At 36.6% G+C, this 27832-nt stretch overlaps 2 protein-coding genes across 2 annotated transcripts; one reads left to right on the top strand and one right to left on the bottom strand.

The window, feature by feature from the left end:
- The first annotated feature begins 138 nt into the window (after positions 1 to 138).
- Positions 139 to 13442, top strand: LOC129275268 (2-Hydroxyacid oxidase 1-like). Its single transcript, XM_054912069.2, has 9 exons — positions 139 to 655; positions 2174 to 2325; positions 3559 to 3729; positions 4246 to 4351; positions 5973 to 6148; positions 10147 to 10238; positions 10996 to 11157; positions 12044 to 12113; positions 12464 to 13442. The coding sequence occupies exons 1-9, from the start codon at positions 516 to 518 to the stop codon at positions 12535 to 12537; spliced, it is 1143 nt and encodes a 380-aa protein (XP_054768044.2). The 5' UTR covers positions 139 to 515; the 3' UTR covers positions 12538 to 13442.
- Positions 13443 to 17691: 4249 nt separating this feature from the next.
- Positions 17692 to 26111, bottom strand: LOC129275269 (uncharacterized). The gene is made up of 4 exons (XM_064108428.1): positions 25315 to 26111; positions 22747 to 23517; positions 20631 to 20700; positions 17692 to 18207 (listed from the first exon to the last, which is right to left on the bottom strand). Exons 1-4 carry the CDS (start codon positions 25601 to 25603, stop codon positions 17892 to 17894), a joined length of 1446 nt encoding a protein of 481 aa, XP_063964498.1. The 5' UTR covers positions 25604 to 26111; the 3' UTR covers positions 17692 to 17891.
- Between the last annotated feature and the right edge of the window lie 1721 nt (positions 26112 to 27832).

The raw sequence follows: 27832 nt of genomic DNA, 5'->3' as shown, positions 1-27832 counted from the left end.
GTCATGCTGGTGATATTGATTTTCTTTCAAAGCTGAATCAACTATAGTCCCCGGACAAAGCCTGAAATTCGGATTTATGTGAATCTTTACCTTGGTCACATTTGCTCTACGGCGGCTGTACGGCGAGTCGAAAACAGCCGTTTTAACATTTTTTGTACCAACTACATACAGGTGGTTTGAATTGAAATTAATAAAACGGCTGTTTTCGGCTTGCCGTACGGCCGCTGTAGAGCAAAATAATGTGACAAAGGTATTTCCAATGTAGCTCCCGGTGTAGCTCTGTATTTCCCGTATTTTAATGGTTGCGATTGATGATGCAATCTGTTGTCTTTTAGCTCGAACTCGAATTGGAGAGCTAAATTAATATAGTACAAGTTCAGTGCACATCTTAGAGTAAGCCTAGTTAGGTCACATAGTCCATTCAATGTAGTCAGTTTTCTGAACAAGTAGTTCGTGTTTCACAAGAGCAACTCTTGTTCAACATTGCCGACGTTTGGTCGTACCAAGTTGAAATCATGACCTCCAAGAAGCGACTATGTCTGGACGACTTTGAGAAAGACGCTGAAGGATGCCTCGACCCTATGCTGTGGAATTTCTACAAGGGTGGGGCCGACGAGGAGGTCACTTTGCGGGACAGTCATGCTGCTTATTTGAGGTAGGTGGGGGTCCGTTTAGGGCTGCAAAAATTATTGTTTATAGTATTTCGTCATTATTTTTATCGTGTTCATACGCGGCGATTTATAATGAGATTGTCACCTTTTTGGGGAGGTGGGGGTGGGGCGAGGGCGAGACCGTGACCCTGTTATTGGCAGCTGTACAAAACTCGACCCCCGGGGGCGGGGTTGCTCCGATAGGGCTGTGGTCGCAGCAACAGGATTTTTAAGGGGGCAACGGTGGAGGGCGTGATGTTTAAGGCAAGAGTATATATAGTGTTCCCGGATACTAGGCAAGAGCGGATATACTCCGTCGTTTATTATTGTTCTTTTGGGGGCCGGCAACTGGGAGAAATAATAAATTAACGGTTCCGACTGCATGGGGGAGGAATAAATGCCCCAGCGTGCCCCTCCCCTTTTTGCCACTGCATGACTGTTATACGTTCTTGTGCTCAAAATATAGAGACTTGATTGTTAATACAGTCATGCCCTCAAGCAGTATCCGTGTACCCCTATTAACTTTAAAAACCACATAGACCTACTTCCACCTATGTTTAATTTACAAATTGATGCCCCTTTAAAATATATATATTTATAAAATAGTTTCGCCTTTACACAAACGGACATGATTTTCAGAGATTACACCATGTGCTGATGTGCATTTCTAATCAAACTCTATTTGTTAAACCACCATTAAAGTTCATTAGGGTACGTGGCATGAATTCTTCATTGCGGATGCAGTGTTTTTTTTTAATAGGATTGAACATTAACACGCAGAAATCATTATTTTAACTGATAATATGACGGTCTATAGAGTCATAATCAAGACAATTCACCTTTAGGGTCGAATGTTCTTTCATCACAAAAAAATGAAACATAAATAAAATCATACTGGGTCTTATTCAACGATACTGCATGTTCCTATAATATTATACCCCCCGTTTCATGATCTGAATAGTCAATAAAGTCGGTCAATGCACTGTCTTGGTCGAGTCACCTTTACCCCTATAATTATTGTCTCGTTACTCCATTTAAAGAAGCTCTTATAACATTTGAAATGATCAACTACATGAAGCCAAATAACGCTCTGCATGTACACCAATTTGCCCTGCACAGCTGACTTCTCTAATTGAATCACTGGCGAAGAGAGGGGGAGGGGTGGGGCTTGAGCCCCCCCCCCAAAAAAAAAAAAAAAAAATTAAAAAAAATTATCAACCCACCGGAAGAAGAATTTTTTTATAGTTCGAACGCCCAAAGGCCCAATCAATCAAGGATTCCTTAGGGAAGGCCCCCAAAAGGGCCAATTCTCTCATCATTCAAAATTCCCCTCTCCTCCTTGACGCCCGGCTGCCATAGGGGATTTTGTCCTTTTAAAAGATCACATATTCTTCCCAGGGGGGGGGGGCAGACCTGGATCTGTACCTGGGATCTGCTTGCCCCTGTTTGAAAATAATCCGGCCGGCACCGCCCCCAAATCTTGTCACCCCCCTCCTGAATCTCGACCCTCCGTTCTTCCATAGGTACCGTCTGAGGCCAAAGGTCCTACGTGACGTCTCCAGGAGGGACCTATCAACAACCATCTTGGGTCATAAGGTCTCCTTCCCTTGCGGTATCTCACCAACAGCCTTCCATAAGGGAGCGCATCCAGATGGAGAGATCGCTACTGCAAGAGGTAATTTACACTCTTGAAATAGTTAGGCAAACTATTTAACCGACCCCGGGCAACACACTGTCCACACAACTACTGTCCAAATTGGGTAATAAATTTGCTCAATTGGATAATAATTGCCCAGAATGTATATATCTTTACACATCAGGGGCCGCGGAAGCGGGGGGGGGGGAGGGGACTTCAGCCCCCCACTTTTTCCAAACCGTGTACAAAAACGTAAAAATGATCATATGATTGTGATTTTTTTGCATGGTCAGCCCCCCTCCCCCCCCCCCCCACTTTGAAAACCGTTCCGCGGCCCCTGTACATTACCCAACACAGTGGACAGTATGTTGCCCAACATTTTAAGTGTGTAGACAATACCGTAATCTTATCAATAAGCCAGTTCACAGTTAGCTCATCGGATCAACTTTTCTCAAATGAGGAAAGTCTCAGGGGGTAGTCCTGACTAATCGTTGAAGTGTTAAGTTCATCTTCGATCTTTCCTTAACTACAAACCAAAAGAATAGGTATCTCATAAGGCCTAGATAAATATTGCGAGCGCGAAGCGCGAGCTTAATGATTTTGATATGTCATGTATTTAGACCTAAAAATGGGACATAAGCACTTTTTTAAATCACGAACATGTAGGGTATCTAAAAATATTTGTTGCGAGCCTGAAAATTATATTTTGATATCCCGATCAGAAAAACTGAAAGCTTAAGTACGTTTTCATTAACAACAAGATATGAACTTTAATTTTTCAAGGGCTAATCCAGGATTTTTCTATGAGGAGGGTCGTCATCTCAACGAATGGCAAGAAAAATGAGAAACACCATCGGCGGCAAGACATGATGTCACGACGTGGTAAACGGAAGGAATATTGTTCGTCACCGAAAGAGGGTCAACATAGAAAGGGGGTGGGGGAATCGAGAGACATACAAATATATAAATCCCAAGACAGATGAAGGATCCGCCGGCTTATCGACAACAAGTTTCATGAAAATTATTTGTTTATATCCTTATCATCAGGGGACGCAGAACTAGTTTGAAAGGGGAGCTGATTCAAAAGTGTGAGGGGGCTGAACGTGCATAAATCCACAATTTGACAGTCATTTTCATGTTTAGTACACGTTTACTGGAAAATTTGGGACCGAAGCCCAGCCCTGGTTCCGCGCTACCTGATTGATTCTTGATTTTTTTTTCATTTCAATTGTATTGTCTAAATTTTGTTTCATTGTCATATGCTTGTTTCAGCTGCCGCGTCCGCGGGTGTGTTCATGTCCTTAAGCTGTGGAGCAAATGTTCAGATCGAGGACATAGCTAAGGCAGCTCCCGGTGGTCTACGAATGATGCAAACCCTCATCTACAAAAATAAAAATATCACAGAACTGTTCTTGAGAAGGGCGGAGAAAGCGGGTTTTAACGGTAGGTAAAGAGGAATGGAATATTGGGGGGGGGGGGATCATAAGCAAGATTAGGCCTATTACAATGATGATGATGATTATGATAATATAGGATGACAATGATGATCATCATGATGATGGTGGTGGTGGTGGTGATGATGATGATGATGATACTGCAAGCCGCTGTTGCTGTTGCTGCTGCTGTTGCTGATACTACTACAACAACTACTACTACTGCTACTACTACTTCTACAACTACTACTACTACACTACTACTCCTATTACTACTACTACTACTACTACTACTACTTATACTACTACTATTACTACTACTACTAAGAGAGAGAGAGAGAGCAATTCGATAAAATAATCCCTTAGAAATTTTCGTTGAACCTTTTTTTTAATTCTGCTTTTTAATCAAATGGTATCTAATTTCAGCATCATTATTTTCATGATTTTGGGGTGGATTTCTCCTTTATAAACATAACCACAAGGATAGGGGGATAAAAGGGATCACTTCTTCTCTTTGATTCCACAGCGTTGCTGGTGACCGTCGACTTCGCTACCTACGGTCATCGCAGAAACGAAAAGGATTTTGATCTTTACGGAGTAGTGAGGACCAATCCAGCTTACAAGAAATTGAAGTAAGATTATCCAAAACTTTAATCAGACATTCTTTAAAAGTAGTTCAATGTTGGTCAATTTTTGGTTGTTGAAATTTGAGTCCAGTAATGGAATTCAGGGGTTTTTTCAACAGGTTTTTGGATTTCCTAGAAATGCACATATGCATTGGTGCGATCTCCTAAATGTGTTTTCATTCATTATGAGAACACTGATAGCAACGCAAATAATAATTTCCGTATTATATAGATTAAAAAAGTTTAACACACAAAGTAAGGTTGAATAGTAAATATAATGAAGAGAATATACGGAGATATACAAATAAAGTTGTTAAAGGAGGGAATAATTTACATGCCGGAGGAGCTATTATTCAGAGACATCCTTTGTTCATATCAAAAGAATAACACAATTATTCGATTGACAATATACATGTATACTTTCCTACTCGTAATTGGGAATTGGTAATATTGAGCTAAGTTTATTGCTGTGTAGATAAGTGTGGCCGGTTTTTTCATATTTTTTGTGGTTGAGCATGAGTATGGATACCTAGAGGCCTGGATTGGGCTCAATTACAAGGTAATTTATCAATATTACGTAATCAATTATATTTTTTCATCGCAGTGTTTATAAATGTGGCAGTTTTTTTCAATTTTTTTGTGGTTGGGCATGAGTATTAATACCTTGAGGGAATCGGTAAAAGTTATATTGTGAATTGCCTTTCGGATGTTTTTATTGTAATTTCTAACTGAGAGGCGGGGGGGGGGGGTTAAGTATGATTTACAATAACAAATATTATTTTAGGCATCGACATAGCAATGCATGTAGCTTATTGCCTAGCTCAGTGATAACTTCCTTTGTTCTCCTTTGGAATCACCCCCTCCCTGTTACACTCTTAAAAAAAGCTTTACCCAATATTGGGTAAAATGGAAACATGCATGTTGGTTGGGTAAAAAGATATTTTGTAGATTTTACGCAATGTTGCGTTGAAATAGCCCAATATGGGGTTAAAAAATACCCAGCAACCATACATGTTCCCTTTCTACTCAACATTGGGTAAGATTTTTACTTAGTGTTTTTAGCGTGTATGGCCGCATCTACAAAATAGCTATCGTTCACTCTGAAATTCACACTGTAAAAACTATAAACTGACACCAGTTGGTGTATCGAGAGGATCACTCCCTGATGTGTTAATTTACACCCTAGGGATTGAACATAACACCAATGAGTGTAAAAACTATGGGTGTTGTATTAACATCCGTGTGTAGAAATAACACCAAGCAATTAACAACGGAGTAAAATGATTGGTGTGGTCATTAACATTTACACAAAACGTTGATTTTTATTCATTTATTTATTTATTTCTTGTTCTTCTTCTTTTTTGCGGGGAGGGGAGGGGGGAGGTAGATGAACTTTCTTTGTTGCTGCAGCGTTTTGTTCTGAATCATTTAAAGTAATTTCGGTATAAAATGGAGGATGGTACTTCCACTTTTTCAAATCAAGTACCATCAGAGAAAAAAAAAAGCAAATTTTCAACGTGTCGGAAAATGTGTGAATGGACAGTGGCAAGTAAGGGTACACCGATGAAAATTAACACCAAAGTGTTTGTTGTGTAAAAATTATATTGTTTTTTTTCCATGTCTTGAGATGTGTTAACATGGAAATGATAGGTATTAAGGAAGAAGCTGATCAGTTCAAGGCAGCGGGTGATAAGCTTCTCTGGGACTATAACGATACCAGTGATGATTCAGCGACCTGGGACTATATCCGTAGACTCAAGAAGATATCATCAATCCCCATTGTGGTCAAAGGCATACTGACTGGTAAGTGGTTTCACATAATTTATAGTAATAATAGGTCCATTTATATAGCACAAATACTATATGCATATACCGTATTGTGCTCAATATTTGGTATTATTCTTATAACCCCGGCTGTAGCTGAGCCGCCATAATAGGTGTCAGAGCATTCAACATGTTCAAGGAATAAATCCTGCAAGTACCCATTCACCTCACCTGGGTCAAGTGCAGCAACTGTGGATAAATATCTTCCTGGAGGAAATTAACGCCTAGAGAATGATTCGAATTCACGACCTCTGATTGAATATTGATAGTCAGTACCATTTGTTTTGATGGTATATCTAGTCGTTGATGAATAAGTCATATATGTTCATTATATTGACTATATCACGAAGGAAGTATATTGATGGTACATTATATTCACTCGGTAATCATGGTAACGAAGAGGTTATATTGGAATTAAATCTAATGGGTAGCAGGGTTCATATTCAATGGTTGATGAAAAAGATATTGATCTAATTGATGGTATATTCACTGGGTGACGAACAAGTTATTTGATAGTATATTTACGGGGTGACGAACAAGTTATTTGATGGTATATTCACTGGGTGACGAACTAGATATATTGATGGTATACTCACTGGGAGACGAAGTAGTTATTTGATGGTATATTCACTGGGTGATGAAAAGTTATATTGATGATATATTCACTGGGTGACGAAGAAGTTATTTGATGGTATATTCACTGGGTGACGAACAAGTTATATTGATGGTATATTCACTGGGTGGCGAAGAAGTTATTTGATGTTATATTCACTGGGAGACGAACAGGTTATATTGATGGTATATTCACTGGATAGGGAACAAGTTATATTGATGGTATATTCACTGGATGGGGAACAAGTTATATTGATAGTATATTCACTGAGTGACGAAGAAGTTATATTGATGGTATATTCACTGGGAGATGAACAGGTTATATTGATGGTATATTTACTGGATAGGGAACAAGTTATATTGATGGTATATTCACTGGATGGGGAACAAGTTATATTGATGGTATATTCACTGGGTGACGAAGAGGTTATTTGATGTTATATTCACTGGGAGATGAACAGGTTATATTGATGGTATATTTACTGGATGGGGAACAAGTTATATTGATGGTATATTCACAGGATGGGGAACAAGTTATATTGATGGTATATTCACTGGGTGACGAAGAAGTTATTTGATGGTATATTCACTGGGAGACGAACAGGTTATATTGATGGTATATTCACTGGATAGGGAACAAGTTATATTGATGGTATATTCACTGGATGGGAAACAAGTTATATTGATGGTATATTCACTGAGTGACGAAGAAGTTATTTGATGGTATATTCACTGGGAGACGAACAGGTTATATTGATGGTATATTCACTGGATAGGGAACAAGTTATATTGATGGTATATTCACTGGATGGGAAACAAGTTATATTGATAGTATATTCACTGAGTGACGAAGAAGTTATTTGATGTTATATTTACTGGGAGATGAACAGGTTATATTGATGGTATATTCACTGGATGGGGAACAAGTTATATTGATGGTATATTCACTGGATGGGGAACAAGTTATATTGATGTTATATTCACTGAGTGACGAAGAAGTTATTTGATGTTATATTCACTGGGAGATGAACAGGTTATATTGATGGTATATTTACTGGATGGGGAACAAGTTATATTGATGGTAAATTCACTGGATGGGGAACAAGTTATATTGATGGTATATTCACTGGGTGACGAAGAAGTTATTTGATGGTATATTCACTGGGAGACGAACAGGTTATATTGATGGTATATTCACTGGATAGGGAACAAGTTATATTGATGGTATATTCACTGGATGGGGAACAAGTTATATTGATAGTATATTCACTGAGTGACGAAGAAGTTATTTGATGTTATATTCACTGGGAGATGAACAGGTTATATTGATGGTATATTTACTGGATGGGGAACAAGTTATATTGATGGTATATTCACAGGATGGGGAACAAGTTATATTGATGGTATATTCACTGGGAGACGAACAGGTTATATTGATGGTATATTCACTGGATGGGGAACAAGTTATATCGATGTTATATACACACTGAGTGACGAACAAGTTATATTGATGGTATGTACACTCTGAGTGACGAACAAGTTATATCGATGTTATATTCATTCTGATTGACGAACAAGTTATATTGATGGTATATACACTGGGTAACAAAGAAAATATATATATGCTATATACAGTGGGTGGCAAATAAGTCATATTGATGGTAGAAACACTGGGTGGCGAAGATGTTATATGAATGCTATATCCACTGAGTGACGAATAACTTATATAGATGGTTTATACACTGAGTGACGAACAAGTTACATTGATTGTATGTCCAATGGGTGACAAATAATTTATATCGATGGAATATCTAATGGGGACGAAAAAGTAATATTGATGGTATATTCACTGGGTGACGAACAAGTTAGGTTTGTGGTATATTCACTGGGTGGCGAATAAGTTATAGTGGTGGTATATACACTGGGTGACGAAGAAAATACGTTGATGGTATATTCACTGGGTGACGAACATGTTATATAGATGGTATATTCACTGGGTGACGAATAATTTATAATTGATGGTATATTCACTGGGTGACGAATAAGTTACATTGATGGCATATTCACTGGGTGACGAACAAGTTATTTTGATAGCATATTCACTGGGTGACGAACAAGTAATATTGATTGTATGTCCAATGGGTGACGACTGATTTATATTGGTGGTATATACACTGGGTGACAATATATTGATGGTATATTCACTGGGTGACGAACATGTTATATAGATGGTATATTCACTGGGTGACGAATAATGTATATTGATGGTATATTCACTGGGTGACGAATAAGTTATATTGATGGTATATTCAATGGGTGACGAACAAGTTATTTTGGTGGTATATACACTGGGTGACGAAGAAGTTAAATACATTCTATATACACTGGGTGACGAAGAAGTTAAATACATTCTATATACACTGGTTGACGAATGAAATATATTGATGGTATATTCACTGGGTGGCGAATAAGTTATATTGGTGGTATATACACTGGGTGACAATATATTGATGGTTTATTCACTGGGTGACGAACATGTTATATAGATGGTATATTCACTGGGTGACGAATAATGTATATTGATGGTATATTCACTGGGTGACGAATAAGTTATATTGATGGTATATTCAATGGGTGACGAACAAGTTATTTTGATGGCATATTCACTGGGTGATGAATAAGTTATATTGATGGTATATTCACTGGGTGACGAACAAGTTATATTGATGGTATATACATTCTGAGTGACGAACAAGTTATATTGATGGTATATTCACTGGGTGACGAACAAGTTACATTGAGGGCATATCCACTGAGTGACGAACAGGTTATATTGAGGGTATATTCACTGGATGACGAACAAGTTATATTGAGGATATATTCATTTGGTGACAAACAAGTTATATTAAGGATATATTTACTGGGTGACGAACATATTATTATTGATGGTATATCCACTGGGTGACACACAGGTTTATTGATCGTATATTCACTTGGTAAAGAAGATGATATAATATTGATGGTATATATACTAGGTGACGAAGAGGTTGCATTCATGGTTAATCTTCTTGATGGCGAAGAATCTATAATGATGACATATTCACTTCGTTACGAAAAGTCAATGATAATGTACACTCACTTGGTAATGAAGTATTTGTCCTCGTATTGATTTGGTTGTATATCCTCTTGGTTACTAGAAATATATCTCCCGGTTGAAGAAGTCATATTAACACTTCATCCTATTATTTTCTCCTCAAACTTCCGCTATATACCTCCTTCTATTTTCCCTCACACCTCACATTTCCCCTTTCACTTGCCCTCTCTATCCAACCTCCATAAAAATCACCGCCTTTACCACATTCCAGGAGAAATGGCCCGGGAGGCTGTTGGGGCTGGTGTAGATGGCATCATGGTATCGGCCCACGGTGGACGACAGCTCGACACAGCCATCGCGCCGGTAACTTAAAATCTAATCCAAAATTTCCACTATTCATTTATGAAAATTGGGGTGTCAATCCAAATGGTATTGCCCATTTCATAAGGTATTCATTTTAAATGGATCCCTACCACATCAACAATATCATGACTTTGAATACGTATTGGAACTATATACTAATAAGAAAAACAAGTTGTTCATTGTTTCAAGCTCTTTCCGATTTCTTTATACTCCACTCGGTCTTGACCTCTATGTATATTCATATTATCCGTCGTATTGGTGATAATAGGAGGAGTGGGCTGGAGACACATCCCAAATTTCCCACAAGTTTTTTTTTTATGAATGATTGTACGGTACTTTTCAACGTCATAGTTTTCGAAAATTAACAAAAATGGTGCATTACATCCAAACCAAGCACCTTCAATTTCTTTACCTCATTACGCTTTATATTCCATATGTTTCTTCCTTCTTCTAGATATTCATACATCAATCACAGTTATGATGTATGCATTGTATACCTTCATTCCATCTATATACAGCCATCAATCACGATTATTGATCTATGCTTAAACAGAACGGGGCAGGGGTGATTTCCCTCTTGTGATTTTTCACCAAGTAGTGAAAAGGGAAGGAGAAAAAGAAGAAAAAGAAGAAAAAAGAGGGAAGAAACAAAAAAGTATTAAAAAGAAGTTTAATTCTATATTATCTCATCTATAGGTAGCCTTTCTCCCTATCTAAATACACTGATAAGCATCATTTTTAAAAATCATTCTTTCAGTTGGATGCCCTCCCCGAGGTTGTTGAGGCGGTCAAAGGTTCCAACGTTGAAGTCTATGTCGACGGAGGAGTACGAACCGGTACAGACATCATCAAGGCTCTCGCCCTTGGTGCCCGGGCAGCGTTCATTGGTCGACCCGTTATCTATGGACTAGCATGCGGGGTATGAAAGGGAGTGAAATAATGCTTGACCGTCATTAAAAGGACATTTATTCACAATATTAGATGAGGTCCACATTATCGTAAATTTAAAGGATAGACATTCAGCATATGTATGAATATATCCATATTTCATAGGGCCATTAAAAGTTATAGGACTGTTTTATTTCTAAAACCATAATATTACATGATCAAAGACTGATAAAAAAATGATTAAAGTGCTTATAAGAACACTCATATATACATGCATACATACATAATTATGTGCCTTTCCATATTGGACATATTGCTCAAAGCACTTTACTATAATATGGACCCCCCCATAAAAAAAAGAAATTGGATATTGCCATTTTGTGGAAATGCACACTCGGGCTCGGGTCACTCTCATCTCTAGCTCTAAAAAGGTGCTAAATTTGAACACTGAAAATTAGGCCTAGGGCTGACTTTATGAAAGGATCTTCGCAAGACCGTCTTACGATACACCATCATTCATGGTGCCTATTGTATCGACATTATGTTGCTTACCTTTAAACGCGTATTACTACACAATGTGTTCGTTCACTTATAATCATAATTAAAAATAATTTGAAAATAGTTTGTTAAAAGGGCATCTCATATGCCGGATCATAATAAATCCATGACACAAAATGCAATCGACCAATAGGATCTTAAAATTAAAGCTATTTGAATAACTTGAGCTCGGAGAATCCACTAGAGTAAATATTAAGCACTTTAATGTGCATTCACAGATCCAGACTATTTTTTTCAAGTATTTTTCTTCCATAGCAAGGGCAGTTTTGGACAAACTATAACCTAATATAAGATTCTACAATGTTTTCATCAATAAATAAATGATCGATTACATTTTCCTTATTATTGTTTTGTCCTAGGGTGAAGAAGGAGTGACAGATGTCTTAGGCCTTCTGAAGAGTGAGTTTAGCAGAACCATGGCATTGACAGGTAAGTCAAGTGATTATGTTATCCCCTTCTAAGATTGTATCGTTAAATACATCAACAATAACCCTTGAAAATGAATTACTTTGTTTGCCATCAATAATGTAAATATGACCTAATAAGTGTGAAAATAGATTTTAGTAAAATCACAGTCCTTTTTCTTATGTTTCTCTTTAAAATTAGGGTATTTTTCGAGGAACTTTATATTCGACAAAATTATTGCATGTTTTTCTAAATCTCACCGTCCATCCTCATTTTCCATTTTGTTTAGCTGTTTTTAATATCTTATACTTTCCAACACAAAGATCTGACTTCTCATTGCTTTTTTTACTTTTATCTTTGTTTATATTATGCAGGATGTGCAAGAATAGAAGATATTGACAAATCACTTGTGTCTCGCCAATGGATGTACTGTGACTCGAAGCTGTAAATTGGGACCATACTCATTCTGAATGTCGAATTCTCCTTTAGTCCGATGTATTTCTCTTCCTTTCAAATGCGGAACAGAACAATAGTATTTTAACTTCAGAATACCCATAGTGCCATTGTCAGTTCGTGAGATACCAATGGATAAAAACAGAAGAAAAATACATAAAATATATTAAGAAATAATGATATATGATATAAACATTAAGAAATTGATAATAAACTACTAATCATTCAATCATATTCACGAAAGAAAATGAATCATTGTTGCAAATAAATAAATAATTCATAACCTTCATTTATTCCGAGTAAATAAACAACAACAAAGTAATAAAATATAACGGTGAAATATACAGTGAGTTTATATTATATATTTGTATTCTGTCTCTGAGTAATGGAAGAAGGCATTATTCATAATATAAACAATAGAAAATGCACTTTCTTGAATCATACATGTGTCTATAAATTCTAAGTGCTTCTCATTTATAAAAACTTGGAATTGTATCATTTTAGTAAACGACAATCATTCTTCTTTTATGTATCGATTGGAAACGAAAATATTCTTTTTGAGTATGCTAAACATTCATTTCAATAATCCATATATATATCATCTGACTTATGCGATTGTAAAAATTATATATCTATTGTAAATTAAAACAAGATTATTAAAGACTAGGTCCATTGCTTGAATAGCATTGGGTAAATAACTTTATGCACAAGTTTTATGGTGTCATTGTCAGGATAGTAACTTCCATTTTGTACCATTGTTATGAATGCTGAAATTCCAGGAAATAATGTGGTGTAGCAAATGTTGATATAAAAATGTCATGTTACACCATTCTCTCATTTTGATTTTTTTTTAAGTGGAAATATAAATAATAATTTGCATTAAATCTCCATATAATTCCATATGTGTGAGTTTTCCCTTGTACTTTCGTTCGAAGTGGGTGTTTTATTTCTTCCTATTATTATTTTTGCGTATACAGCCCGGGTATACAGTACCTGCAAAATCCCAGTCTCAAAATTCTTATTAGTCATCAATCTTTGTTTGCCACAAGTTCATCAAACTTTGTGAGACAGCTAGCAAACAAAATTGAATAAATAGCACGGTAATACGAAAGTGGGTTCTCACAGGATTTGCATTATTGTCTGTGACCATTAACCATGACACTACGTGAACATGGCATCCATGTTTTGACACTCTATAAGATTCCATAAAAAGTATAGCCATTATGAAGGGGGTTGGAAGTTTGTACATGTACCAAAAAATTATACATCCTCATGCATGACCTCATCTTCAGGTTGGATGCAATATACATCAAGTACAACAAATGGTGAAAAAAATAGTTCTTATGATAATTTCCAACATTACTCTGAATGAATATATATATACATATATATATATACATGTATATATATATTTCTTTCAAAATACTCTTGAAATTGCTATATTGTCCAAATTAACATCCTGTCTGTCTATACATGTAGAACAAAAATAGTTTACTCTTATAATTCCTCCTTTGCAATTACTGGAAATTTCATGTCATAATTCAGATTCAATAAAATGTTTTTTTAATTTTTATTTTCATTATTACTATTTTTTTCATTTATTTATTATTATTATTATTATTATTATTATTATTATTTTTTTTTTTTTTTTTTTTGGGGGGGGGGGGGGGGGGGGCACTGCGATATACTGTACATTGGTAGATCTAGCCCCCCCCCCCACCCCACCAGAAAAGAAGGAGGGAGAGAATAACAAACAAAGAAAACATATGTGAGCAAAGATTTCTCTCTCTATTTTTTTTTTTTTGGAACTACTAAAAAAAATTAGCAACAATTTCGAATTACTATTACATGACATATGAGGGAGTTGCTCCTTTGTACTGTAAAAATAAGTGTGGGAATTGAGATTTGATATCATTCACAATTATGCTCCTCTACACTTATACTACATATCGGGGTAAATTCCCACTTAAAGATTTAAATAATGTGCACTCCTAAGAATAATTACTGAGTTTATAGTAACTTACATAATAGCTCCACTAAATAATTATGCACAAATAAAAGAAAATGAGACAACACACTTGAGAATAAATGATTTGTGAAAAAGGTAGAAAAGGCTCTTTGGCAGTATTCTTTGGGGTTGTTCAATACAGAGCTCTGTATGTATTTACATACAACTGGTAACAAGTTCTTGTGCTAAATAGCATATCCCCATGTACAAGACTTAGCCCCTAAGAATGGATCACCAGTCGTTTGTAAAGTCATTCACAAATATATTTATTAAACATCACCCTGGGCAGTAATAAAATCTGGATCAATTTATAAGAAATTAAAATTTTATTACAGAGACAATTTTTCATTGTTTTTCTAAAATAATCAATATTACAGTAATATTGGAATTGTTGAAAGACTATGGAGTTCTGATGAAAAAGAATGATATTTGATATGACATCAATTTAATAAATGTAATTCTATAACAATTGATTTTTTTAAATTGACAATGTAACATTGATATTTTGCTGAAAGACTATATGGAGTGCTGATGAAGAGGAAAGACATGTGATTTTAGAAACTCCTTATGAAGCAAACCTGTAGACTTAATCTTTCAAGTAAAGCTTAGATTATTATTAAGTTTGTAATTGACTCTAACTTTTATATTTTGAAGCATTCAACCTGCTGTGTTACCAGCACTAGTATCATTCACATCTTCCAAGAAAAATTAATTATTTGCAACAAAATTATTGAAAAATTAGCTCACTGCATCTCATATTTACTATTATAAAAGACTCTTGAGTACTGATAATGAAATATGTCTTTAAGACACACACATAATAAATACTCTTCATAAATAATAGTCATGATGATTCCACTTCAATAAAATGAAGAAATAATAATGAAATCCAATCTCATTTCATTTCAAAACTATGATAGAAAAAAAAATTATTTGCAATTATAATATTAAAAATTAGCTCAGTCTAAATATATTCATATAACATGTATGAAAGACTCTGGAATAAATATTCAAAATAAATCATGTCTTTAAGAAACCCCATGCATAAAAGTATATAAAAGTGAACAGACAAGTCATGATTGTTCTACTTCAATAAAATGAAGGAATTGTGATTTAAGTTCATAATTAAAAGTAAATAAGCATGTACACAGACAAACTTGTTGGATAAACCTGTCAGACTATATACATGTATACATGTAAATTCTATTCAATTCCTATACTCTTTTACAATATCATCAGTTTTTATCAATATACAATAAATTCATCATGTTAAACTGTCTACTACAGTAATTTACTACAGTAATTAGTCAATACCATAAAAAAACATCACTAATTAATAATTTGGCAAACTTTCTTGCTACAAAAATTCAGTTATCAATCATCATTATCAATCCAAGACATACATTTTGCAGTAAATTGTTTAATGTTCATGATACCATTTTCTTTCCAACTGCATGACCTTCCATTCTTTGCACAATATACGATGCAAACATATATTATTAAATAAAATGTTATGATTACAAAAACTTAGTCTATGTAATAACTACTAATCGATGTACATTGAATCTCATTATTTAGACTATCATTATTCATACCATCACATTATTCATACATATGTTTACTTGTACAGTACATGTAATTGAGTGCTTGGGGAGCAGACTCATGTTTATGTCTAGCAGACGGGCCTCTCTGTACTTTGCTTTCTGATGTATAACTTTTTAAGATTTTGGTATTTAGGTATTACAAGGAAAAGTTATTGAAATCTGACAACCATGAGATGTTTTCTACTTGTAAAGTGTGTGGTACATCAGTCTTCAGTCATGGTTATAAGGGCATTTTTGTTCCAGCAACATGCCTTTTTCTCCAACAATATGGACCTTCTGCTGCCCCCAGCACATCCACTAGCATACTTCAGGGTTTATAAGGGTGCTCTCAGAATCCATACAAGTAAAATATTAACTCTCATCTTTCTCCTACCGCTTCTCTTCAGCTTTCCTAATTTTCTGATTGGTTTCCTGTAAAGTGCAATACACAGGAAGGTGTCCTCTAGCAAAGTGCAATGGCCTCATCCCCCTTAAATAAAAAACATCTAAAAGGAAAAACACAAGAAATTGCAAAAAAGAATCCCATGAGTTGGTTTTTGCCCGGGGGGGCCACTTACATTGACGAGTGGATACCATGCGCGACCAAAAAAACACGTAAAAAGGATGTCTTTTTCAAGATAGGGCACGTTACGTACGTAACGTGATAAGGGTGTCAAAAACACAAAAATATTGAAAAAAGGGTATCTATTTCGCTCGGAAAAATATACGTGTTTAGGGTCAAATATGCGGGGATGATAAAACAAAATCAAAATGTTTTATAAAGGATGTCCTTTTTGTCCCAACACTACGTGTTTAGAGTCCGATTTGCGCGAGGTGTGGAAGGCGGGGCCGTGTTAAACCAAAATAATGGTGTCAAAAGGTAAAACCGACGACCGACGGACGCGTGACATAACAATAAAATATCTCTGTACTTGTTTAGGGGTTCATTTCAGGGAATACTTGCTAAGAGTATCGTTTTGTTTCCAATACTTGTTCAGGGGTGCATTTTCAGAATATGAAAAATACATCGCTGTACTTGTTTAGGGGCTCAGTTCTGGGAATACTTGCCAATAGTATTTGTTTCCAATACTTGTTAAGGGCAGGGTTTCACACGCCAATACTTGTTAAGGGGTGCATTTTTAGAATATGGAAAATACGTGTTTAGGGTGCTTTTCAAGACACCGTGGTCGCGCATGGTATCCACTCGTCAATGGAAGTGGCCCCCCCCCCCCGGGGTTTTTGCGAAAGCAATTGTTCAGATTCTCCATGGCCCTGGAAAGCGAGGGTGCTGCGTGTGTTGAATACAGTAATACACCATACACAGCACCCCCTGGGAATTAAGTAGGTCAGGGGCCGCGGAACCGGGGGGGGGGCTGGGGGGGCTTCAGCCCCCCCACTTTTTTTCCAAAACCGTGTACAAAAACGTAAAAATTACCATATGATTGTGATTTTTAGCATGGTCAGCCCCCCCACTTTGAAAACCGTTCCGTAGGTGTGTTAACATGTAAAATTTGTTGACCAAAATCACCTTCATTATGGAGTGAAATCTTTTTTTTTTGCATGTCAGTTATTTTCTAATAAAAAATTACATTCATTTTGGAATGAAAACCTATTTTTTTTTTAAAAATTGCGAGTAAATTATTTTTTTCCACACGAGCATCTCCTCTTTGAAAATCGTTCCAAGGCCTCTATTGTGTTGTGTTCAAACCGCCCCGCCATTGGTCACTCCACTGAAATTTAAGACAGCAAATCATACATCTACCTTCGCTTCAATCGCCCTTGCTTGAGGTCATCTGCTAGTCCCATGCAGTTGATTTGGCGTAAGTGATTCACAAGACTCCCCCTCATGTTCGAACTGCTGTGCTGCGCACTCTGCCACTCCACCAGAAGACGGTAAAACACTGCCGATATATCATGAGGATTATCATATTTCAGCTGGGAGATTTTTGCAGAGTCAAAGCCAAGTTCGTGTCCAAGGAGAGTAACATCTCTAGCGTTAAAGCGTCTTGAAAGGTGACATAATTCTAATTCCTCAACTTCAAACTCAGCTTTCTCAAGCCTTTGTACTGGACGTCTGTGGAAAACATTAATCAAAAGAAACAAAAAGTAGATTTAGTATATTATGATTCATGTATCCTATAATTTGTGAAAGCTACTTGTCACAAGTATTGGACATGGGGGAAATCTGTCCCCAAAGGTAGGGGGACCAGGGGCTGGAAAATTTGACATGCAAAATAAAAAATTAAAAAAAGGTTATCACCTAAAATGTAAAGTCAATTTAACCCCAAAAAAGTGACAAGCAAAAAAAAAGGAAAAAAAGGTTTTCTCAAAAAATGTAAGGTCAAAATATGTGTATTACATCGATTGTGAATGATGTATTTCTCTCCATCATAAAAGACCCAAAATAGTAGGGGAGACATTTGATATTAGGCGGTTTCAAACCGCCTCGATCACAAGAATCCCTGTTAAATTACGAGAACATTTTTAGGCTAAAAAATACCCATTAATTATTCCTGCATTCACACCACCCCGAAACATACCCTTCGGGATAAATTCCTGAAGTTAGGAGCATGCGCAGTATGGTCTAATAAGCAGGCAAGGCGTGAGATTCAAAACCACTAGCCCAGCAGCCACCCACGGCGCCCGCGCCCAACGACACGCTGGGCTAAAAGTTCCCGTAAATTGCTTTCACATTGCCAAAATACCTGCAACCTTGGAAAAATCCCCGCGAAAGTTCTCGTAATTTCGCCAAGTACCTACTATTTAGCGGGTTTTTTTTTTTTTCGGGGAAATTACGCGTAGTCTGCTTTCACATTACCAAAATACCTGGTATTTTCTGATCGGGGTAAATTTCCCGATCAGAGAATACCTGGAACTGACGAACTTCGAGGCGGTCTGAAACCACCTAAAGTGTCCCCCCCCTAATATTTTGGGTAGGGGGGCACGTCCCCCCTGGGATTTCCGTCCATGGTATGGGAGCAGACACTTCCTAAAATTTGTGCTGATTTTTTCATTCTCGTTTGTGCATTTCAAAATTGAACTGGTTTTGTTAGTGGGTCAGTGCTATAAGTTAAAAACAGTCACTTAAATAATTCTTACACCCTAAACATATCACATAAATACCACATATTCACCCATGTCAAACTTCTGACATATATTGTATTTTTAAAAGTGATCTAAAAATTCATAATCATGGCCTATATTTATATGAGTAGTTGTATGCTCCTTACATCAGCATTTTCAAATACACTGTACAATTAAAGGGGTAATCCGGGCTAAAAATATTATAAATATAAATATGTAATGAATACTGAATAAGAGTAAAGTTCACCGAGCAAAGTACTGAAAATTTCATCAAAATCTGATAGCAAAGTTATTGCATTTTAAAGTTTAGCAATATATTGAGAAAACAGTTATGCACATTGTCATGAATTATTCATGAGGTGGGTTGCCCGGGGGGGCCACTTACATTGACGAGTGGATACCATGCGCGACCAAAAAAACACGTAAAAAGGGTGTCTTTTTCAAGATAGGGCACGTTACGTACGTAACGTGATAAGGGTGTCAAAAACACAAAAATAATGAAAAAAGGGTATCTATTCCGCTAGGAAAGCTACGTGTTAAGGGTCAAATTTGCGGGGATGATAAAACAAAATTAAAATGTTTATAAAGGATGTCCTTTTTGCCCCAACACTACGTGTTTAGAGTCCGATTTGCAAGAGGTGTGGAAGGTGGGGCCGTACTAAACCAAAATGGTGTGTAAAGGTAAAACCGACGACCGACGGACCTGTGACATAACAATAAAATATCGCTGTAGGACCTACTTGTTTAGGGGTTCATTTCAGGGAATACTTGCCAAAGAGTATCATTTTGTTTCCAATACTTGTTAAGGGTAGGGTTTCAGACGCCAATACTTGTTAAGAGGTGCATTTTCAGAATATGGAAAATACGTGTTTAGGGTGCTTTTCGAGACCACAATGGTCGCGCATGGTATCCACTTGTCAATGGAAGTGGCCCCCCCGGGGTGGGTTGATGATGTCACATCACCACTTTCTTCATATAAATTGATTACATTTCCTTCAAAGAATTTCTCTAGAGCACTCATAGCAATTTCTCTTGAAAATGACATCTTAACTTTCAATTCTGACATGAATATCTAAATACAGAGTATAGTTTTACTATTCTCTAATAAATAATTAAAAGATGAAGTGATTAATAGTCATAGACACCATCATTTACTTAAATATCCTGCATTTCAAGAACTGTTTACAAAAATGAAAGTCATTGAATGAGTTTCCACAAGTCTTTCAAACACCTACTTATATTTAATGGAATATCTAGTCAATGCTCTTAGCCCCACAGGAGGGTGGGGGGATATATTCTCAATTACAATTCATGAAAGGGTGTAGTTGTTGGGTTCTCCGCTTTCCTGGCAGTCTTAGAAATAAAATGATTGTTTGCTAATATATATAAAATTATCACAAAATACAAACTTACTCTGGTACTGGAGGTGGTCTCCCCCGAAGCTGCTCCACCTCAATTCTAGGCAGGTACATTTTTTCATATCCTGAAAAATCACACAAAGCAAAATTAAACTCAGCACAAAAATATGTAATATTTCCACAGCAATTTGCTTCTTTTTCTCAATGTAATTTAATCCTTCACATTTCTGTTTATTATGGTAAACTCCCGTTTTGCCCCAACAAGAGGTATATATTTTTTGTTTTCTTTTCTTTACAAAATGAGCCTCCTTATGAAATGGGGAAATCTTATTTACTTTCACATCAGATTTTTTTAAAATGATTATTATTATGATTAGGCTAAACAAGTGGAACGCCTCTGGCAGTCTCGCCTGCATTACGCGATTTAATATAGCAGCAGTGCTAACTTTGAAAACTACTATAAAATAATCATTCACAAAAACACCATCCATATAATGACATAATACCACGTTCATTGACCATAAATGACATTTGAACGGTGACTTAAGACTTGTCAACTACACCCATGTCCACATTTCATTCACTCTATCTATAAACTTTCAAAGTTATGATGGCAATTCAACAATTACCCCAACATGGCCTAAGTTTATTGACCTTAACTGACCTTTGACCTTGGTTTTGTGACCTGAAACTCACAGGGGATGTTCAGTGATATTTGATTACTCTTATATCCCAAGTTTTATGAACTAGATCCATAAACTTTCAGAGTTAGGATGGTAATTCAACAAATACCCCCAACACAGCCAAAGTTCATTGACATTTAATGACCTTTGACCATTGTCATGTGACCTGAAACTCGTACAGGATGTTCAGTGATACTTGATTACTCTTATGTCCAAGTTTTATGAACTAGATCCGTAAACTTTCAGAGTTAGGATGGTAATTTAACAAATACCCCCAACACGGCCAAAGTTCATTGACCTTAAACGACCATTGACCATGGTCATGTGACCTGAAACTCGCACAGGATATTCAGTGGTACTTGATTAACCTAATGTCCAAGTTTCATGAACTAGATCCATAAATTTTCAAAGTTATGATAGTAATTCTACAAATACCCCCAACTTGGCCAAAGTTCATTGACCCTAAATGACCTTTGACCTTGGTCACGTGACCTGAAACTCGAGCAGGATGTTTACTAATACTTGATTAACCTTATGCCCAAGTTTCATGAACTAGGTCCATATACTTTCTAAGTTATGATGTCATTTCAAAAACTTAACCTTCGGTTAAGATTTTGAAAATAATTCTCCCAACATGGTCAAAGTTCATTGACCCTAAATGACCTTTGACCTTAGTCATGTGACCTGAAACTCAGGCAGGATGTTTAGTTATACTTGATTAACCTTATGTCCAAGTTTCATGAACAAGGTCTATATACTTTCTAAGTTATGATGTCATTTCAAAAACTTAACCTTAGGTTAAGATTTGATGTTGACGCCGCCGCCGTCGGAAAAGCGGCGCCTATAGTCTCGCTCTGCTATGCAGGCGAGACAAAAACTTACCTCTTTAACTCATTTTATCAATGATTTTCTGTTACTTGTAAGTTTGTTTCCCCCCCCCCCCTTCACATGTGCGCCTTAAGCATCTCTTACAAGATGGATATGGTGCCTAACAAATTGCATATATTATTATTATTATTGTGATGATGATGATGATGTTGAGGACAATGATGCTAATGATTATGAAGTTAACAATGATGATGATGGTGGTGTTGATGGTGATGATGGTGATGATGATGATGATTTTAATAATAATGAAGTCAATGATGATGGTGATGATGTTGATGACGATGAACATGATGGTGATAATGCTAAAGACGATGTTGATGATGGTGAAGGTGGTGATGATGATGATGATAGTAATATTGATGACAATGAAAATGATGGTGATAATGCTAAAGATGATGTTGATGATAGTGAAGGTGATGATGATGATGGCGATTGTGTAGTGGTGCCGTGGTGGTGGTGATGATGATCATGATGATGAAGATAGTGATGATGGTGTTGATGATCATTTGAACATAATGATGAAAACCAGGTGATTATGATAGTTTTGATCATGATGACAAAGGAGACGTGTGGTGGTGGTGCCATGGTGGTGATGCTTACCTTGTACTAAACGTTGATGTCCTCCTCCTGGAAATTGCTGCTGCACAGTCATGGGGTTCACATGATCTGCACCTTGTCTACTAGAAATAGCAGTCTGCTGGGGGTGTGCACTTGGAACATTCTGCTGCGACTCTTGGATTGGGAGGTGAAATGCTCTATTCATAGGGATTCCACGAGGAGGCCGTGGTGGAACTTCTGGAGGATGCACTTGAGATGTTCCTGCTGCCATAGTCCTTTCTGGTGCTGTAGGTATAAACTCATTTACTGTTGGGCCAGCAGTGCCCCCTCCAGGATGTTGTCCAGGAATGTCTTGACAGTTTTCCTCAGATACCAGAGTACCTATATGCATCATCTCTGACCCGTTGCAGGAGAAGCCAGTTGCTGATGAGATTCTCCCATCTTGAGAAGGCTCAGAGTTAAATCTTGTTGCTGCTGCGCTGATGTCTCTGCTGGAGCCTGGCCTGTCAGGAATGGGTGGAAAGTTCCTGGGGGAGGTTGCATCTCCATAGAGAGATGCCTCAGGTTCAAGCTTTCTACTGCCAGTTTGACCTCCTTGATCCAAAGTAGGCGGTTTATGATCAGGATTGCAGGCAGATGCACCATCTTTGGAGACACCATTTACTCGACCAACGCATGCTGGAGACATTGCCTGTTGGCCAAGGTTCCCAAAAGAACTTGCTGAATGGCTTGAAGTAGATGCTCTCTCAACAGTTTCACTGGCAGCATTCCTTGTTCCAGAAGCTTGGTAACTGGAAGATAGCATGTGTTGATCTGTATAGTGTATAGTAATGGAAGCAAAGTAACATAAAAAAAGTGAAATGTATGTGCAGAAATGGGACATTTGTCAGTGATTTTCATATAGTTTATACACTATCAATAATGCCGAGCATAATGAGTGATATCTTCATTACCTTTATTACCAGATCTACTATTCAGTTGAAGGTCAAGTCAACCCCAAAAGTTGATTTAAATAAATAGAGAAAAATCAAACATGAATAATGCTGAAAACTTCATCAAAATTGGATGTAAAATAAGAAAGTTATGACAATTTAAATTTTCACTTATTTTTCACAAAACAGTTCTATGCTCAACTCAGTGAATTGCAAATGAGAGAGTCGATGATGTCACTCACTCACTATTTCTTTTGTTTTTTTATTTTTTGAATTATACAATATTTCAATTTTGACAATTTTGACAATTAGGATCTCCTTGCTTGAACCACAAAATGTTAAAATAATGGAATTCCATGTGTTTAGGGAGGAACGAAACTTTGTTTCACATGACAATGACGAGAAAATCAAAATATTACATATTTCATATAATAAAATACAAAAGAAATAGTGAGTGGGTGATGTCATCGGTACCCTCATTTGCATACTGAACAGGATGTGCATATAACTTTTTTGTGAAATTAAGCGAAACTTCAAAAAACTTCAAAATGCCATAAGTTCATCCGATTTTGATGAAATTTTCAGTGTTATGCTAGTTTGAATTTTCTCTGTCTATTCAAATCAGCTTTTAGTTGGGGTGGACTTGTCCTTCAATTATGATTATAATTTCCAGGTTTATCACTATTGCTATAGTATCAGCATTCAAATAAATAAATTGTGACAGTGTGCTGTGCAAGAATCACCGTTCCCAAGGGTGGGTATACTATATTGCGCTGCAGACCAAAACTTGTCTTATATCAGTTCAATGTCAATGCAATAATTATTTCTGCCAGCAATGAGTTCCAGTCATTTACAACTCTGGCACTTATAGCATTTTGTCTAGCATCCAGTCTGCTTCTCCTCACGTACAATTTGTATTGATGTCCATGTATCGCCTGAGTTGATGAAGACGTAAAAAAAGCTAATTCAACTCAGTGGACCTGATTTGCTGAAATAAAATTTCAGTGAAGACATTATTTATTTCATAAAGTTTTAGTGAAGTCAAAAACATCACTGGCAAAATGTAAATGTATCATCAATGCACTGATGCTATATATTGTGTTATAATAATAATAATATAGGTATATTTACCCAAGGTAGCCACTTCAGTTTTGAAAACTGTTCTACCAGTGGGCCCTGCTATTATTATTACCCCGGCTTTAGCTGAGCTGCCTAGGCGCTCAAGCATTCAAGGAGTTTCTTCCTACCGGAAGAAATAACTGTTCGTTGAAATAACTGATTGCCGTAAATAATAGCAAGTGGTTTAATATACATTCAATGTGTATGATACAAACGTAGTTAAGCACTTAAGTTTCAAAGCAATTTTCCTCCCACCCCCCCAAAAAAAAATAGACCCCATAAAAAAAGTATACAAATAGCAGAGCTGCCAAGTTGTATTTTTCATTTTCAGTATTCTTATCCCCCAAAATCAGTATTTTGACCCAAAAATCAGTATTTTACCGTGTGAAATAAATAGGGCAGATGTAAACTTAATTTTATCCCTCTAAAAAATGACAATCCCTTGCATTTCCCTGCTTCAAATAACTGAAATGTCTGATATTTTTACAAAGCTTACAATATATTGCCATTAAATGAACATTCCTTGAATATACATCAACTTCAGGCTTGGTCAACTTACTATTGTCTTGAGAATGAACACCCATTTCTTGCTCCAACATCATTGCAGCATCGTGCCTGTCAATGATCTTTAGATGACGTAGAAGTAAAGATGGTTCGGTGTGGGTATACAGATCCCTATCTTTCATTGCCTGGAATAGCGGGAGAGCATTTCCTGATCTTTCGCACTCCTCAGAAAGTCGCCGATTCTCGACATCTCCCATTGTGATGAAGGTGAGTTGTTGCACTTGTTTCCTTGAAAGAAGCTTGTTGATGGAAACCAGTAGGGCACAAAATTCAGATTCGATCATGTTGCGGAATGTATGATATAACAGCTAGTTCATCAATTATATTCATAAATCATATCTACGAATGACAACCACAGGACTAGGTAATCAGGCAAGAGTGTTTTGTAGTCCAACCAGGCCAGACCAGGCCAACGTTCGACCAGTCCCTCCTAAAAAATAAATAAGGCCCTGTCAAATAATCTTCCCAAGTTCCTGCATGGATCTAGCGCTGTGTCCCACTCTGTTTTGATATGCAACGTAACCGTATACTCAGTATAGGCAGTACCATCATCCTTGGCTGATCAAACTGATGTATATGTTAATGAACCCAAAGCATGGTAAATCAAAACTGGTTGAAGTCAAAGATGTTTGAAATTGAAGTCAAACATCTCAGAGCTGGAGCCATTGCATGCTTTAAGTCAAGTTTAACTGAGCTGATCGAGCTACCGTAAGGCCGCGCGCCACGGCAAGGGCAGGAAGTATAATGACGTGATCATAACAAGCATCGCGAGCAGGGTGAAAATCGGGGGATTCCCCTCTTCACGCAGTGCCAATCTGTATATCTAGATCAATATGAGTGATTTGCGTATTAAAATAATATCATTTCTACTCACGGAACAAATAAATTGACTGTAAAACAATAATTTTGTCCTTAAATATTTTTTTAAAATTCAAAACAATTACATTTTGATATTTTAAAACGAAATATATTGTGACCTTTCCATTGTATCCTGACTCTACCAGAGAAAGGGGAAAGTCTACATAATTGACCGGGCTGGAGCTAGCCCATGGCGGTCGCAATTCGCAATTCAGGAAGAGTTACTACTGATCTAGCATGTCTAGTTAGATCTACTGACTAACTGTTACTACTACTCGTGTTACTGAACTGTGTGTCAGCTGAGGCTGAACTGACTAAGGTCTCCAGGATCAGGACTAACATTTCCACTCCAGTTCCAGACTAAAAATTATTTTTATACCCGTTTTGTGCGATTGTGATAAGGAAGGTTTTCTTTTCTTTATCCAGTTCATAATCATTGATATAGCCATTGGCATTGGCATTGGATCAGCATGTGAATGTGACTGATTTGAACGTCTGATTTTACTTAAGGACAAGGAGCAGCAGTTTTTCAATTTCATTGTGCTTTGATTCTTTGCCTTGCCATTGATTATTTTATCAAATGGTGGTATAGGAGTAAAACCATTCAGACATTGGTCACTTTATTGTCTTTAACTTAATTTGACAGTGACTTGACAGGCTCAGTCAAATTAAATTTATATTTTTAAACATCAAAATTCAGTGATTGCGACGTTAAACTAGCAGTAAGCACAGTAAAAATGGCAGGCTTGAATCCAAGTGCAAGTTTCCCGTCTACATCTCCAAAATATCCACATTTGAAGAAAATAAAGTCCTATCCAGAAATATTGCTTCATATTTCAAATCAACTTGTGGAGAGCGACGTTAACAAATGGTTATTTCTACGACAAAAGGAAATACCACCCAGACAACGAGCTTCATTCAAAAACGATATCCTTGCATTTTTTAACCACATGCAAACTCTCAATATCTTCTCAGAAGAAAAGTATCATGCCATCCTTGAAGATCTTGACAGACTTGATTTCATCAAGTTGAAGAATGATGTTGGTAGAATGTTCTGTAAGTAACGAACTTGTCATGCTTTTGAATATGAAGTAATAGTAATATTATATTAATATTAATAAATTATGAATTTTCCTAAACTAGATTCTAAAAAACGAATGCAGGGGTACATTTCTATACCTACTACTATTACTTGCCATAATAATCTTACAATGTACGATTGCGGCCAACAAGGGGAAGACGAGACCTATTTACTGCACAAATAAGAAAAATGGAAGAGGGCTATAATTCCAAGGTGCATTTATCCCACATGGCTTTGGTGGCCCATGATTAATATGAAAATAGCCCAAAAAAATCATCCTACAGGAAATGTAGAAAGCCAGAGTGCATTGTTTCAACATTTTTGCAATAAGTGATTTACCTGTATTAAAATACTTTGCACAATGCACACACCTGCAAATTTTCACTCTTCCATTTCGGACATGTATAAATGTAAGATAGAAATGAAGAATATTTAGGAACCTTTCAAGCAATGTCAAATATTCCTTTTTCTATTTCATGTAAGGAATATATGATGAAAAGGCGTTCCCTAAAAACATCTATCCTCATTTGATATTGTTTCATGCCAAGTTGTGGCTATGTCTCTCACACAGTCT

This window comes from Lytechinus pictus, chromosome 13 (genome assembly GCF_037042905.1).
Source record: "Lytechinus pictus isolate F3 Inbred chromosome 13, Lp3.0, whole genome shotgun sequence".
Classification (NCBI taxonomy): Eukaryota; Metazoa; Echinodermata; class Echinoidea; order Temnopleuroida; family Toxopneustidae; genus Lytechinus; species Lytechinus pictus.
Note: the sequence above shows the minus strand (reverse complement) of the source record. Positions and strands in the feature narration are given on the sequence as shown.

Coding starts and splice junctions, on each gene's coding strand:
- LOC129275269 (XM_064108428.1), bottom strand. CDS start 25,603: ATGATCGAATCTGAATTTTGTGCCCTACTGGTTTCCATCAACAAGCTT. Junction 23,518..25,314: donor TGTTCATTCTCAAGACAATA/GTAAGTTGACCA, acceptor TACACTATACAG/ATCAACACATGCTATCTTCC. Junction 18,208..20,630: donor AGACCACCTCCAGTACCAGA/GTAAGTTTGTAT, acceptor TGTTTTCCACAG/ACGTCCAGTACAAAGGCTTG.
- LOC129275268 (XM_054912069.2), top strand. CDS start 516: ATGACCTCCAAGAAGCGACTATGTCTGGACGACTTTGAGAAAGACGCT. Junction 3,730..4,245: donor GGAGAAAGCGGGTTTTAACG/GTAGGTAAAGAG, acceptor TTGATTCCACAG/CGTTGCTGGTGACCGTCGAC. Junction 10,239..10,995: donor TCGACACAGCCATCGCGCCG/GTAACTTAAAAT, acceptor TCATTCTTTCAG/TTGGATGCCCTCCCCGAGGT.